The following is a 15,595-nucleotide window of genomic DNA, read 5'->3' as shown; positions in this document are numbered from 1 at the left end:
AAGAACAGCAAAATGCCTCCATGCTTGTCATTTTGCTGCCCAATAAAGCGCGTTGAAGCTCAAGTCAGAATCTGAAACGTGACGTCCTTAAGGTCGACAATAACCACACGAGAATTCCATATAATCATAAAATATGTAATAAAAACAAAAGGCTTGACAAGACCAGAGTTGTTGATGACAACAAGATGCAAGTTGATAGGGCCCCAGAACCATCCTTAGGATTTCCAAGTAAACATCTGAGCGCATTGAAGATAATTTCCTGGATTGTAGAAGTGGCTAAACTCACACCACAAGCGACGCCAACTTGGGGTTCCACCATTCGCCCCCACATTAATCAAAAGCGTCATGAGAATCATCAGGAAGTTCCTTTAATTTAGGCGATTCTGAATATCTTCTAGGAAAATTCGAAATGCCAAGACATGAAAAACTTCATGAAACATCTAAAAACCCACAGAATCTACCCCATGATTGCATGGCATGCAGAAGTGCTTTGCGTAAGCCTGTGACTCCATCATGTGACAGAAAACAAAAGAGCCCTTGTGGACACACACACAATGCAACGTGTACTGGTAAGTGTTCTTTAAAAAAAGAAAACAGAAAAGAAAACAAAATCCAGTGCTAATAAGCACTACAAAGGGTTGTAAGCTAAAAATGGTCGCTCGAAATTTGTACAAGGCTTTGGCTACTTGATTGCTAATAGAGAGAGCATCTTTCGTTTCTGGACTGGAGCTCCAGAAGCGATTTCTCTAATATCCCTCTCATTATCCCTGCTGCTGCTATGATCCTTAACATCCCTATCTCTACTGGAGGGTGCTTTGGAATTTCCATTCTCTGGCAAGTCAGCTGGCTTCGCGCTCTCTGCTGCAGGTTGACTCTTGGCTTTCCGATGCACGGATTCCATCAATCTACTCAAGGTTTGCTGTTCTTTGAGCTTGGCAGCGCGTTTGTTAATCAAATCTTGATGATGGACACACAAGGAGTAACCAGGCTCAGTGAGCCGGGAACATTGCCATCCCCTGCCATCATAGCGCTTGCACTGCGTAGGACCTTTGCCTTTCTGCGAGGAAGATGGCCCCCGCCGTCTGGTAGTCTTCACAACCACCGGTTCAGCAGCATCCTCATCCGAACCTTGTCTCTCTTCCTGAGCGGGAGTCGCCTGTGCAACAATGCTCTTGGGTTTTTCAGCTTGAACCTTCTTGCCTGATCTTGTGTTAGAATGCGGGTTCTTGTCTGCAGCTGTGAATTTGCTGGGCTGCTGCAGGTTGCTTCCTTTCCTGGCTTTCGCTGCATGCCGTAGGGAATCATCTTCATTTTCAGACGAGTCCTTCCCATCGCTCCCTGATCCTGCGGGCGCACTCTTGTGCACTATCCGTGTTGCCCCAGTTTGCCTCTTTGAGTCTGTCCTGACATCTAAAGTGGAGCAAAGTAGATATTTCTTGTCTCCTAATGAGATGAAAGAAGACGAGGATCGAAGAACGTTAGCTACTTGCACGGTGTGCCTTGCTCCACCTTCTTTGAGGCCTGGGAGACGTTGATCTAGCATATACTTCACTACCTCGCTGGCTGAGAGTCCGTTCTCGCCACATGTGTCGAACACATAAAAAATGGAACTAATCAGAGCGTCCTTGGAATTCTCTGTTGGCTTCTGTGGAACTGGCTTTACTGGCACTTGCTCAGTTGTTGTAGAATGTTCTGAAGCAGCCAACCTGCAAATGAATTGCGCTTCAGATTTTATCCAAATGAATTGCGCTTATAATTCCATCAAAAGGTTCTTCATTCATGGATCAATTGTTGGGTAGTAATCCCAGCTTTTGTTCGTCATAAAACCGAAGAATCCACTTGAGGACCACAAATTAAACATCCTCACGCTCGTGAAGCAAAGATTCTGTACCTTTGACGTACACCATTGGCCAACTGATCCACCACCAACAGCTCTGCAGCAGTCATGGAAGAAGATCCCTGTCAAGGCCCAACAACAGTCAAGTCAATCTAAGGCTACCATAGCTTTACTTCAAAGTCAACAATTCATTTGAGTTGCACCATTCACCACATTCTCAAACCCACGTTGGTTCTTCGCCAATTGAGTGCAGAAAAATGTTCAACACGTGCTGGCGTGAAACCTAGGTTAAGACTAATGAAAGGTAAGCGAAAAAAACCCAGGGTCCCAGACACTACAGATTTTGGAAAGTTCAATGCGGCTAGATGAAGCGGACCTTCGAAATCATGACTTTTCATACCCAGAGAGGCCCCACATAGTTGATCACCTACAGTGGATGCTAAAGAATCAATTACAAGACCTACAGGTAGCCAAGGAGATATGTCAGCAACAAATTGCACAGTAATACGGTGAATCTCATAAGGGCCGTGCACAGTCCACTGGACGAGACGGTCTCTGGCTGGTGGAGCTTGAGAAGCTGACAACACACCCTCCAGCTCCGACTTTATAGGAGCCCTAAGCTTCTCCACAATTCCTGGACTAGAAACCCTAACCTCGAACGCTCAGCACTTGCGCAACGACAACCCCATCTTTAGCAGATAGGTCTGTGAAACCCTGGCCGCAAAGAAGGAGAAGGCGCCAGTCTAGTAGGACCGGTTCCAGATCACTTGCGAAGGTTTCCCGCACACTATGAATGAAGCACTCTGAGATTCACTGAAGATTTCAGGTCGCTGAGAATGAAAACAAATAAAAGGCTGCGCAAACCAGGGACTGAAGCCGACTAAAGTATGACAACACCGCGCCGAGGTTGCCCAAGTCGCACACCTGTGCTACTGGAGAATTACAAACCCCCCTCACAAGAAAGTACTCATGAGAAGTAGGACACTACATTACACCGGCTACTGTGAGACTGCGGTTGCCCCCCGCCGAAGAAATGCTGTGTTTCAGCGCCAGTAAGTGCGGGGGACAGCGTCTACGCAACCTGGTTCCTAAATGAGAAGGTGTACCCCGTATAGCTCAAATTCGAGATCATACAGCTGTCCCGCACTTTGCCTGCCCCCCAAGTTTCTCACCGTTGTGAACTTGGGCGTTGCGTGTCCAGCATCTTGTGCGAAGTCTGTAGAGAAGTTACAACATTTGCAAGAGTGTCAACTGCAGGTGTGTGGACCAAACGAAAACCCCAGTAGTGGAGGAAATACCTCGAAGACGGGTTTAGTTTCGTGCTCAATCTTTCGCCTCTTGGTGGGTGATTGGCTCGGGCGGACTTTGTCGGTGACACCGTCATCTCCTGGACCTGATAGATCTCCATCGCTGTAAGTGCTCTTCACGTTCGCATCCGAGAGTCGATGGTTTTCTAACACCTGCCCATGCGCAAACACAAACGCCGACTGAGAAACCAAAGTGCAGGAGTACAAAACCTAGGAGAGGTCCGCCACTTCTGTGTGCGAGGTTCAAACTGCACTCGAACTGACTGGATAAGCACACTCTCATTGAAGTCGTCCCTAGTATCTCATCATGGATAAGTGACTTTCAGGAGGAATCATACAGCAGCGTAACTCGAACCCCAAAGTACTAAGACGTCAACTGCTCAGACCAGAAAACCCTCCAGATCCCATCGACAACTGCGACCAATTCGGGATCACTGCAGGATATCTGCATCTTGTTGTACCTGAGCCGCAAAACTCATGGAACCGAAAGGGAAGAATCCAAAAGTGCCAACCTCGACTACAGCCAACCACTGAGCACTCTCGATCACCAACAGTGCCCGGGCAGAAGAGCCCCCTCGCCGACCCACATACAGCGAACTAAAATCCACCGCATGCAGTGGTGCCGCTGCAGGAAAGCCGAAATCGAGAACATGATTCCCAGGTCATGCGCGCATCCCACAGACAGATTTGATCTAAACGCACTCTACCAGACTGCAGAATGAACCACCCGGTCCCGTAGACCGAATTGCAGACCCCCCTCCCACTCATCTGGTGTCGCTGTACTTATCCCCTCATACAACCCTCTGCAAAGATTCTCATGTCTCACCGGCGGCTCTGCGTAGACGTCGGAGCTGGAATGGGGCGATGCAAGAGGCGAGCCACCGTCATCCAGGCGTCGATTCCCCTGTATGTTGCTGCATACAGCGGCAGGCGATGCAACTGCGCTCTTTCCCCCAGAACCTCGCATGACCCCATCTCCCGGAGACGTCTGATACTTGTAGGAGATGGGCTGCGGTGGTGTAGTGGCCGGAGCCACCGACTGACTCCGCTTGCGAATCCTCATACCTAAAAGCTCACGCAGACAGACAGACAGACCAAACAACAGCACGCGGCGAGGGAGAGAGGAGAGAGAGAGAGAGAGAGAGGGCGACGAGTGGGATAGACACGAGAGCAAGATGTGAGTGCTGGAAAAGAAAAGGATGTGAGAATGGGAGCCCCTAGCGATGCTCAGGCCAAGCGAGCAAGGGCAGGAGGCGTGGCTCCAGATCAAAGCAAGGGGAAGGAAAGTCCTCAATTACTTGCGCTTTTCTCGCTTCTCTTTAATCTGTGATAGGCTTACCATCTCCATGCGATTGACCGTGCACTAAATAAAGCATATCTACCCTAAGATGTGGCTTGCTTCGTCCCAGTTTTCTACCGCATTTTGGCTTATTTTGGCACGCCTTTCCCTTGCCCGGTAAACTTTTTAAAATCAGTGGCAGATGCGCAACTGCAGGAAGGTCACTCCTTCGTGACTTCGGCCCCACTGCTGACTCTATTCGGAGACTATCTGCTTCGCTGCTGGCGTTCTCCATCGATGGAGGGCAGGTATCATCCGGGATCTCATTGTAACGAACTGAACTCAGTCAAGTAGGAACCCAAGCTCAGCAAGATGCCCTCGCCGAAAACCTGCATCGTCATCCATCTCCCACCATCATCTTCCAGCCATTCCTCACTGGGAGATCAACTTCCGTAACTGTAGTTTAGCCGCTACCCGCGAACTTTGCACGCCTTCCAATATTAGCAAGAGCCGCTGTATCTACTTGCCATGAGCTTGCTCTGTATGTCCTCAAATTCCATCTCTCCGCACCTGCAGCATAATTATAGTGCCATGCGGCATCAATTATAGTGACGCCCCCTGGTGCTCTCCACCGAGACAACTCGGGATACTGCTCACGCTCCGCCCTAGTGGGTCCGGGCTAAACGTAATCATATTCCTCCCTATTCTAGCCCGCTGGTTAATTGCTCTCAACACCCCCCCCCCCCCCCAGTGGAATTTTCAGCCTCTCCATCTACACCTTCTAAATCTCATCCTTTTCACTTGTGATTAAACTCAAAGCTTAAAAACCAAATCGAAACTAAACAAACAAAAATACAAACAAACAAACAAACAAACAGTTACTGCATCGGAAAGGAAAAAGTAAACAAAAGAGAGAAGGAGAGATAGAGAGAGGAAGGGGTGGGGGGGGATTGTCACTCACCAGTTAAGTGTGATGAAGATGACTAACATCATCAGCAGCAGCAGCAGCAGCATCTTGAACCCACCGAGGGGCGAGGCGGCTCAGTCAACCAGGCTGCCCTCCGTCCGTCCCTCCCTGCCTCCATGAGATTGTGAGTCAACAACATCTTCAACCTACAGCCCGCCCTCCCCCTTTCTTCCCCTCTCTCCCTCTCCATCTACCCTTCCTTGCTTGCTTCTTCAACCTCCTCAAGGAATTTTCTAATGCCGTCTCATCCTCCTCGTCCTCATCCTCCTCTTGCCTCATGTTTCCCTGTTCCTGCTGTGATGCCTAGCCCGCACTGTGCCACCACCATCACCCCATTTCGAAGACGACAACCCCTTACCCCACCCCCACCATGACCACAACCACGACGACGACGAGGTGCAGGAGGAGGTCCCTTTGGCCCTGCAAGGTTGAACGGCAAAAGTGGTCGCTGGTGGGCTGCGGTCGTCCCTTCGCTTCACTTGTCTTTCAGTTTCAGTGCAGTTTAGTTCAACCCCACAACTGGAAGATTCTCCTTCCTTCCTTCCTTTTTACTTCTTCTTCTTCTTCTTCTTCTTCTACACCATTGTGGACTGACACGCACTCTCTACCCTTCCATTGCTTTTTGCATTGTTCTAATGTTGTTTTTTGGGTTGCTTCTTTGCAGTGTAATTGCTTTTGGGCAGGGCTAGGATGGTTCCACTCACGGTATCCCACACCATTCCGTATGACTACACCAACCCCCCTTGACATTGTATTCCCTTTTAATGTTTCTATATTTGCATGTTTGTTTGTGCTATGTAGAACTTTTTCACCACAAGCATACTACTAACTTTGTTTTAGGATCTTTTGAGTTATTTTTTTATGTGGAGTATAGGGATGATGCGAATTCTTGAAGTAAGTAAGAAGTTTAAATTAAGTTTGAAGATCTTTTTTAAATTTTTTAGATGATTGAATGAGATTTATACATAATGTATTTGAAGAATTTTGTTGGATGTATTTTTGGTTATTTATGAATGCATTCTTCAAAGAGGATATAATTTTTTGCACACTCATTCTCATACAAATTGCTATAGTTACCAAACAAACAAATAAACATATGTGATCAATTGAATGTTTTTTGACTTATTTTGAAAAAAAATATAATTCATAAGATGATTTCAAATCTCTTTTGTAACTACTTGTATATTAATCTTTTAAAAAATAAAATTTAATTATATCTTAATATATTTTTCGAATAACATATTAAAATAAAAAACAATTCATCTCACTTGTTGTAAAAAATAAAAAAATATATGAAAATAACATAACTACATATTATATATATAGTGCCATTGGGTATTGCAAAAATTAATGCCATTGGGTATTGCAATCTCTAGCACATACATCTATTTTCTTATTCATCTATGCTTCTTTGTTCTCATGTTCTCATATTTCCAAGTTCCCATATTCTCTAGTTCTATGTTCTCATGATTCTTGGTTCTCAAAAACTTTAATTACCATGTCCCTTGGTTCTTTTGTTCTCATATTTTTTAATTCCCATGTGTTTTCAATTTCCTACATGTTTTTTCAATTTCCTACATTTTCATCTTCATGGCCAATCAAAAGACTTCTTTATCTTTTTATATTATATTCAAGTTGTCTTATATAATAAATATGATACTTTTTAATATGTTCATATCAACTTTAATAATTTTTTATAAAATTTTCAATATTTTTCTTATTTTTTAAAAATATAGTGATATTAATAATTAAAGTTTTATATGCGCTTATCAATAAAAAAATCAAAGTACCAAAAAATAAATTATTATGAATATTTTAAATAAAAATAGATAAAAACTTAAAATTTAAAATATATATTTTTTATTATAAAATTTTTAAAAAATAAATTAAAGTAAAATAAAATTAAAATATTATTTTTAATTTTTTAATAAATATTGTCAAAAAAATTATGCAATATTATATTAATGATAAAACACAATGTCAATAAGAGATTCATAATATAAATTGATGTTGTTAAAGAATACTTAGCTAATATTTAACTTGTAATAGCTTTTGTAGAAAATTCAATGTATATTTTTTATTTAAAAAAACCACTATCATAAAAATAAAGTTATTAGAATTATAAATTAATAAATTCAATATATATTTTTTATTTAAAAAAACCACTATCATAAAAATAAAGTTATTAGAATTATAAATTAATAAATTCATAATAAAATCTATTTAAAAAACTATTCTCAATCATAGATTATTTATAGTTACAAAAATTGACATAAATAAAAACATTTAGCCTTTTTTTTAACAATATATCACATGATTGTAAAAAATTTTCAACATTTTTTTATATTAGTAATCAATGTAAATTTCTTTAAATTAATTTTAAAGTAGTATTTATCCAAAACGACTTATTTTCTAAAATATGTATTATGATTTAAGTACACATCATGATATTATATATATATATATATATATATATATATGGAATTATCAAAGCCACATCTCAATGTTCCTAAAGCCACATCCTCTTCCTCTACCATCTCATGATTGATTTCGTCTATCCATGTTTCATGTCTTTATTTCCCTCCCTTGTTCTTTGTTCCCTATCCTCATTCCTTCTTTTCTATCTCTATTTTTGTCTTTCGTTTGCTATCTCCCATTTCAATCCTACTTCCTTTTTCAACTCCTACTTGTTCTTGTTCTAAACTTAAGACCATGTTTTTATTTGTATCTCATTAAATCAGTTCCTTGTTCTTTTTGTACTAGTCAATGATTTAGCATTTGTTACCTTTGTCAATTGAAGTATCCTCTATTGAAGCTTGAATGGCACTGTTGAACATGTACTTGTTTATCTTGGTCAATTAGGAGAAGCAAATCTACATATTCTTAGATACAACCTTGTGGATATTTTTTTGGTTGTTCTTTATAAAAAATATCCCTTCTATTTGAAATGAAGTAACTTCCTCCTCTTCCAATTTGGCCTTAATTACTTGCTTTGTGTATAGGCCCTCATTGCTATAAATAACTCATCTTCTCCAAAAATCAACATCAAATCATTCTATTATGAAACTAGTCTTACATTCGACATAACACACCATTGTAAATTTTTGTAATATATCATTTTTGTATAGCTTAGAAGTCTTCCTTGCTATCTAAAAGCTTTGTGTGTGCATTTAAACTTTGTAGAAATTGAATTCAAAATAAAGCAAACATAGTTGCTATAGAAATGATTCAAGTTGTAGTTGTTGCTAAGCTCAAGGGTCTCATGGCATTGCATGTCTAGGATAAATTGAGCAAGTTGAATAGAGCCAAAGTTGCAAGCACCTCAAAATTAATGATCTTCCTTGAAGAAAAGGTGTGGTGCAACACCAATAAGAGTTAAGGTCCTTTAGAAGATGCCGAGACTATAGTGGACTAGCAAATGAAGACAATGATCATCAATGATAACATCTTGTACAATTAGGAAAGCAACAAGTTAGAGAAGGAGTCTATGATGGGCATGGAGCAAATATTAGGGTTGTTTACCAGCTTAGAGGTAGAGATGAGGCCAAAAATTAAAGACAAGTAGTTCTTTAATATGTTCACATTTGATTAAGTAGCACCCAAGACTATCAATTCTTAGTTGGTCATGTTGGAATTTTTGTAGGTAGAGAAGCTCATTGAACAAACTATATTCAAGCAAGTCACAAATGTTGGTCAACTTAAGAAAAAGGTTTCAAGTTCGAAATAGAAATGGGAGAAGAGTGGTGGAAATACAAGATAAGAGACATGAAACAAGGAAGGAGAACCAGAAATAGAAATGGAAATAGATGGAATCAATTATGAAATGACAAAAGAAGAAGTGGTTTTAACAACATTGTTACATGGCTTTAACAAATCCCTATATATATATATATATATATATATATATAACAAGAAAAAAATCTTAATTATTATTAAAAAAACTAGTAGCTTATTATACATAATTATAATTATTTATTTAAAAAAATTATAAAATAAAAATTTACTTGATTTTATCTACTACCTATTATCATTTATCATTCAAATATTTTTTTAAAAAATAATTTCTAATCTTAATTTAATATTTTTTATTTTATATGTGAATATATATGTATATATATAATTATTATATTAAAGTTTGATTATTTTGGATGCATATAATTTTATTATAGAAAGAATCTTAAGGTAGAATTTTTTTTAAAAATGTTAAATATTAATTAATTTAAATAAATAAATAAATATTAATATATAATATAGAATAATATTTATTAATTTAAATTTAAAATATAAATAATAAATAATTTTAATATACTAATATATCAATAAAATTATATAAGGTATTTTTTTCTATTAATTATTTTTTTAAAAGAAATACTTGTGGGAATTTTTCCAACTTCTTAAAGGTTAATAAGTTTTTTTAGATTTTTATATTACATTCAAAAAATGTTTATTGTCCTTCTGCCAATTCAAAATAAAAATACCAAGTGTTTTTGTAGTCTTCTAAATATTTTCAAAGTTTTGAAAAGTCTTTTTGAAAGAATATTTAAATTGAACTTGAATTTTACTTGTCATGTCTAAAGTAGAATTTGGTTACAGCATATTCATTATTTTATTATATTCTATAATTTTTATTCAAAAAAACATATAGCTTTAAATTTATTTTTTAATCGATAAATTATTGAGGTTTCAAATTCTGAAATTTTAGTAGAATTTCAAATGCGTAAATATTTGTTTAATATTTCAAAGATAAACTCACATTAATTTTGTGTTAATCATTTCTTAAATATGTGGTCAATGTACTTTAAAATGTGTAATTTTTAAATTAATATACATAAAAATATAAATTTTTGTCTATTAAATTTATATTTTTAATTCTATGCATTATAAAAATCGAATTTATAAAAATAAACTTTAAAAAAATAATCCCAAATTTGAGAATATGTTTTACTTTAAATTTTCATGATATTAAATTGCTTTTTGCTTTGATAACAAGTTGTTTTAATGAAATAATTGATAATTTTTACAACCTGAAAGTACTAATTAACGGTTCACACAATATCTGACTTGGTCTCGCTACATTATTTTATCTTTAAATACTTTGATACAAATTATTATAAAATTTCACAAAATTATAAAAAAATATAAAAATGACAGAAGTTTTAAAATAAAACATTATTCCAAATTTATAAAAACGTGGTTGAAAATTTATCCATGGTGATGAAATATAATCAAAGTTTTATTGAATTATTTTCTTAAGAGAAAATATTTTTGCACTTATTTTTATTTATCCATCAAAGTAATATGTTTTAATTGACCACCATCACATATATTTACAATCTTTTTAAACTAAAAATATATATATATATATATAATTTGGTCAAAATCACTATCATTGGATAAAAGTTATTTATTTATTTATTTATGTATATTTTAATATTTTTATATTTATATAGAAGTAAATTTCTATAATTTAGATATTATTTATTGTACTAAAGTAAATATATGAATTTAAATTTGAAATAAATATATAAATTTAAATACATTTATATTAAAATAAATATTATTTAAGTAGATTTTATTTTAAGTACATTTCAAATAGAATAAAGTGGCAAAGAGGATAAAAAAGATATTTCTAGAAAAGGGATACCACATGCTAAATAATGATAGGGCTTTAAAAAAAGCTTCTATTCTAAAGTTGTAAATATTACATGCTACTTGATAAATCTTTTACCATATATTGTAATTCAATACAAGATTCTAGAAGAGATTTAGAATAGGAATCTTGTTGTTTAGTCTTAACTTCAAGTATTTGGATACCTTACATATATTCACTTTGTCAATGTCAAGTTCTCCATTCAAATAAGGAACTTTAGAAAGATGTCGAGTTAGATGAAAAGCGAGACTAGTGGCAAAAGGATATATTCAAAAAAAAAGATGTAGACTTTAACAAAATCTTTACACAAGTAATAAAGATTATCTCTACTTGCATTTTTCTATCCAAAGTGGTAATGTTTGACTTTGAGTTGGAATAATTTGATACAACTATTGCATTTTTATATGGTGAAGTAAATGTAGACATCTACATACAACAAGCAAAAAGATTTACAACCTTGAGAAAAAAAGGTCATATCTATCAATTACTAAAATTACTATACATATTGAAGTAATCACCCACAAGCAAAATAAATGATTTAATATATTTATGATTGAAAAAGACTATACCATGAGCACTTATGATAATTTTATCTACTTCAAATAATTAAAGATGGCTAATTTTGGATACATAGTTATTATATTACACCTTTATGACATATTAATTGCTATACAATTTGAATTTATTTTAATAAAAATATTTCAATTAAATCTTTGTTTTTGATTATTTTAATTTATTTTTTAAAATATATTATTAATATAATAAAGAAAATAAATACTATTAATATTCAATATATATATATATATATATATATATATATAAATTCATATACATACATAAATACACATCTATCTATGTCTTATTTTTTAATTTCTAAAGTAGTTAATTTGGATGTAATTAGTTTTCAAATAGAATACAAAATTTTGTCACAAAATAGAAATAAAAATAATCTTTAAATAATATTAATTATTTTTGGAAATTATTTAAAATATAAAGTAAGAAACCTAAAATTAAATTCTTTGAGAATTTGTATATTAAATATAGTTTTATGTATGTAGAAAATTAAGAAAATAAGAATTGTTAAACAAAGAAAAAATTAACAATAATAAGCTCCTTAAAATTTTATATTGTTAAACAGATTATTTTCTTCTCATTCTATAATAAAGTGAACCATCAATAAATATTTTAATCATTATCTTGAAAGTTTACGCTATAGTTTACTACAATTATCTAAACCAAACTTATAACTAAATATTTTATAGTTATTTTATGCAAAGATTTTTTTAGCTACATTATACTTTATTTTATTTTAATTCAAATTACAAAATACTATGAGATGGTATTATTATCAAGGACATATACTAGGAAGTTGTAGAAGATTTTAGAAGATTCTAGAAAAGCTTTGTATTTTGTAGAAGCTACTTGAGAAGTTTTCAAGCTCATGGAAGTTGCTTGAGAAGCTTCCTAGTTTGTGGAAGCTACTTAAAAAGCTTTCTAACTTGTAGTATATATAGGAGCCAAGATTGAGGGGATCCTCAGTCTCGACAACACACCTCTTGAAGCTCTAACTCACCTCTCTAGTATTGTTCTTGTACTCATCTGATTAATCTAGTTCTTGCCGATTCTTCTTGAGCTTCTTGTTTATATTTTTTGTCAGTATTCTAAATTCATGACAATTTGTCGAGAGTGCATTCATCTTTCATATCAGAGCTAGTTCCTTCTTGTTAGAGTGTAGATTATCCCTCTACTAGAAGGTACTGGCATTTTAGAGGTTGCGGATTATCCTCCTCTAAACTGATATTTTTTTTATTATAATATTGGAGTCTTATCTTTCTTGGAGAGAGTGGATTATCCCTCTTCTTGAAGGTTTTAAGGCATTTTAGAGGTTGTTGTCAAGGACAAGAACTCGATGAAAGCTAAAGAGTAAGTGAGACTTTTCTCAAAAAGAAATAGGACAAAATAGAAATATGTATATTAAGAAAGAAAATGGAATGGCTATTGCCAAAATACAAGAAAACTAGAGACCCTTGAAACTAGACTAGAAGCAAGAAAGGAGTTGACAAGAGTGAAGAGGGCTTCACTCTTGCCTCTATATATACTATCTAACTACAAGCCACGTGGCGATGTTCTATAAGACCTCCAATATATGTTGACTTTCTAGGCCACATGCCTTTGCTTGCAAGGCAAGTTTTCTATGGATGGACCACGTAGTTAGCTTGTTCTTTAAGCTTCCAACATGTGTGGCACATGGCTAACTTGTTGACCAAGTTTCTAACCTAAAAGTCAACTATAGACTCCTATAAAGTCAAAGCAGCGTCTATGAAGCTTCTAAGAAGCTTCTCTAGAAGATATTACACAATTAACCTACTTTTATCTACTTTTACATACTTTTATCTATTCATATAGGTAATTATATGTATGTCCGTGACATTACCCCCCTTCTAGGGACGAGTTCCACGAGGAGCGGTGATTATATATTGAGAAAATCTAATATGAGGCGAATTGTATTTGCTACATACTCTGATCTTTGTTCTCTTCGAAGATAGTTGATGGGTCCTCTTAGCCATCAATAGTGTCCCATTCCAGGGCGAGAAGACCACCCTGTTATTTGATCACTGTTGAGGCCTTCATAACTTCCTTCAAATAATACATTTGAAACACCATCAGGAGTCGTTCCTATCTCCAATAATATCACCAAACATCGAGAATCTCTTCCAAGGTCGTGATACCAAACGCGTTGTATCTCACCATCTATTCGAGGAAGAACATGTCGTTCTTGAGGGTCTTCATCTCGGTTGCGTCGTCTTGAAGGTTGTGACAATCGCAATGTCTCATCCGGTAAGTCAGCAAACGAAGGTTCTTGAGTTGAATCCGCTGGTTGTTGGCTCTCCATCTAATTAGCGTCACAAAATGCAAAGAAGTTACAAACAAGGATAGGAAATTGAATGTTATCTTGCCTCAATCTTGTCTCTTTTATAAGAGAGGTTTTCATCTTGGTTTTGATGGATGTCGTTGATGAAAAACTTTGACTTTAGCTGATGCATTTGCTAGATTCCTGGATGGCTCCCATGTGCGCTCACTAATATCATATCCGCACCAATGAACAAGATATTCCAGCTTATTTCGGCGCCGCCTTGAGTCTAATGTCTCTTCCACCTCAAATTCTTCATTATTATCTACTTCTATAGGAGGCGGTGGCATTTGTCTTCTTCCTTGTATATCCACTGTCTTATATGGTTCAAGAAGAGACACGTGGAATACAGGATGGATCTTCATTGACTCCGGTAGATGTAACCGATATGCAACTGGGTTGATCTGTTCAGAAACAGAAAAGGGGCCAAGCCTACGATAGTCCAATTTGTCACAAGGTCGAGTGGTCTTGATATTGCGACGAAGTAGCCATACCTTATCACCCACGTTGAGTTGTGGTTGCTCTTTACGATATACATCTGCATTTATCTTTTGTCGTTCTTGAGCTTTCTTCAACTGCGCCTTCATTATTGCATGTAACTCTGACAACCGACTTGCCATATCTTCTGCTGCAGGATTATCAACTTTTGAAAAATCAAAAGTATCAAGTCGTGGATGATAGCCATAATTGGCAAAGAAAGGTGTTTGTTGCGTGGAAGAATGTACCGTATTATTATAAGCAAACTCTGCCAATGGCAGAAGGTTTGTCCAATCATCTTGTTGGTAGTTGATGGTACACCTTAAATACTGTTCCAAGACTTGGTTTACGCGCTCTGTTTGTCCATCAGTTTGAGGATGGAAAGCTGAAGATAACTTTATGTCCACTTTTAAAATCTTGAAAAGAGTCCTCCAGAATCTCGACACAAATTGAGTTCCCCTATCCGATATGATATCTTTAGGTAATCCATGATAGCGATAGATATTATCAATGAAAAGCTTAGCTGTTTCTTCACCTGTGATAGATTTTGTACATGGCATAAAATGTGCCATCTTGGTGAAACGATCTACTATCACAAATATAGAATCATAAGATCTTGAGTTTGGAAGATCTGTGATGAAATCCATAGAAACAGAAGACCATGGTTGTTCTGGTATAGGTAATGGCTGAAGAAGTCCGTAAGGTCGATGTCGAGGAATTTTTGATCTTGAACAAATATCACATGATTGTACAAAGTCTTTGACTGACTTCCACATTTGTGGCCACCAAAAATCTCTTGATATGAGTTCCAGAGTCTTATTATATCCAAAGTGCCCTGCTGCTGGAAAGTCATGACGTGCTTGAAGAACACGCAAACGTGCTTTTCCTTCTGGAACATATAGGCGTCCTTCAAAATATAATAGATTATTCTTGAACTCGAACTTAGAAGAATCATGAGACTTGGAAGAATTATTCTCGATATCATGAACAAGAGGGTCTGAGGACATACTGGACTGGATTTGCTTGAGAAAAGTTGAATCAACAGTCAATGTTGATTTCACTGCTCGGAGATGAAATTGCTCCGGTTTCAAGAGGACCGTTCTTTGTTGCTCAAAAGCTGCATCTCCTTCTTTTGGTGCAAAATAAGAACGTCTAGACAGGGCATTG

General features: G+C 36.1%; 1 protein-coding gene across 2 annotated transcripts; it reads right to left on the bottom strand.

Moving 5' to 3' along the window:
* Positions 1-564: 564 nt before the first annotated feature.
* Positions 565-5,524, bottom strand: LOC112274680 (uncharacterized). Of its 2 annotated transcripts, none has more exons than XM_024504347.3 (5): positions 5,385-5,524; positions 3,606-4,993; positions 3,136-3,297; positions 1,892-1,959; positions 565-1,706 (listed from the first exon to the last, which is right to left on the bottom strand). In XM_024504347.3, exons 2-5 carry the CDS (start codon positions 3,621-3,623, stop codon positions 683-685), a joined length of 1,272 nt encoding a protein of 423 aa, XP_024360115.1. In that variant the 5' UTR covers positions 3,624-4,993; positions 5,385-5,524; the 3' UTR covers positions 565-682. The 2 variants fall into 2 exon arrangements, with proteins under 2 accessions (XP_024360115.1, XP_024360114.1); XM_024504346.3 differs by having other exon boundaries at positions 3,971-4,993; positions 5,385-5,523.
* Between the last annotated feature and the right edge of the window lie 10,071 nt (positions 5,525-15,595).

This window comes from Physcomitrium patens, chromosome 22, assembly GCF_059467195.1.
Source record: "Physcomitrium patens ecotype Gransden chromosome 22, ASM5946719v1, whole genome shotgun sequence".
Lineage (NCBI taxonomy): Eukaryota > Viridiplantae > Streptophyta > Bryopsida > Funariales > Funariaceae > Physcomitrium > Physcomitrium patens.
This window is presented reverse-complemented; position numbering and strand designations above follow the sequence as displayed.

What these genes read in the sequence shown, in the direction of transcription:
- LOC112274680 (XM_024504346.3), bottom strand. Translation starts at nt 4,207, where the DNA reads ATGAGGATTCGCAAGCGGAGTCAGTCGGTGGCTCCGGCCACTACACCA. An exon ending in ACGTCTACGCAGAGCCGCCG is followed by an intron (nt 3,298 to 3,970) that starts GTGAGACATGAG and finishes GCGCATGGGCAG; the next exon opens with GTGTTAGAAAACCATCGACT. An exon ending in GCCAATGGTGTACGTCAAAG is followed by an intron (nt 1,707 to 1,891) that starts GTACAGAATCTT and finishes ATTCATTTGCAG; the next exon opens with GTTGGCTGCTTCAGAACATT.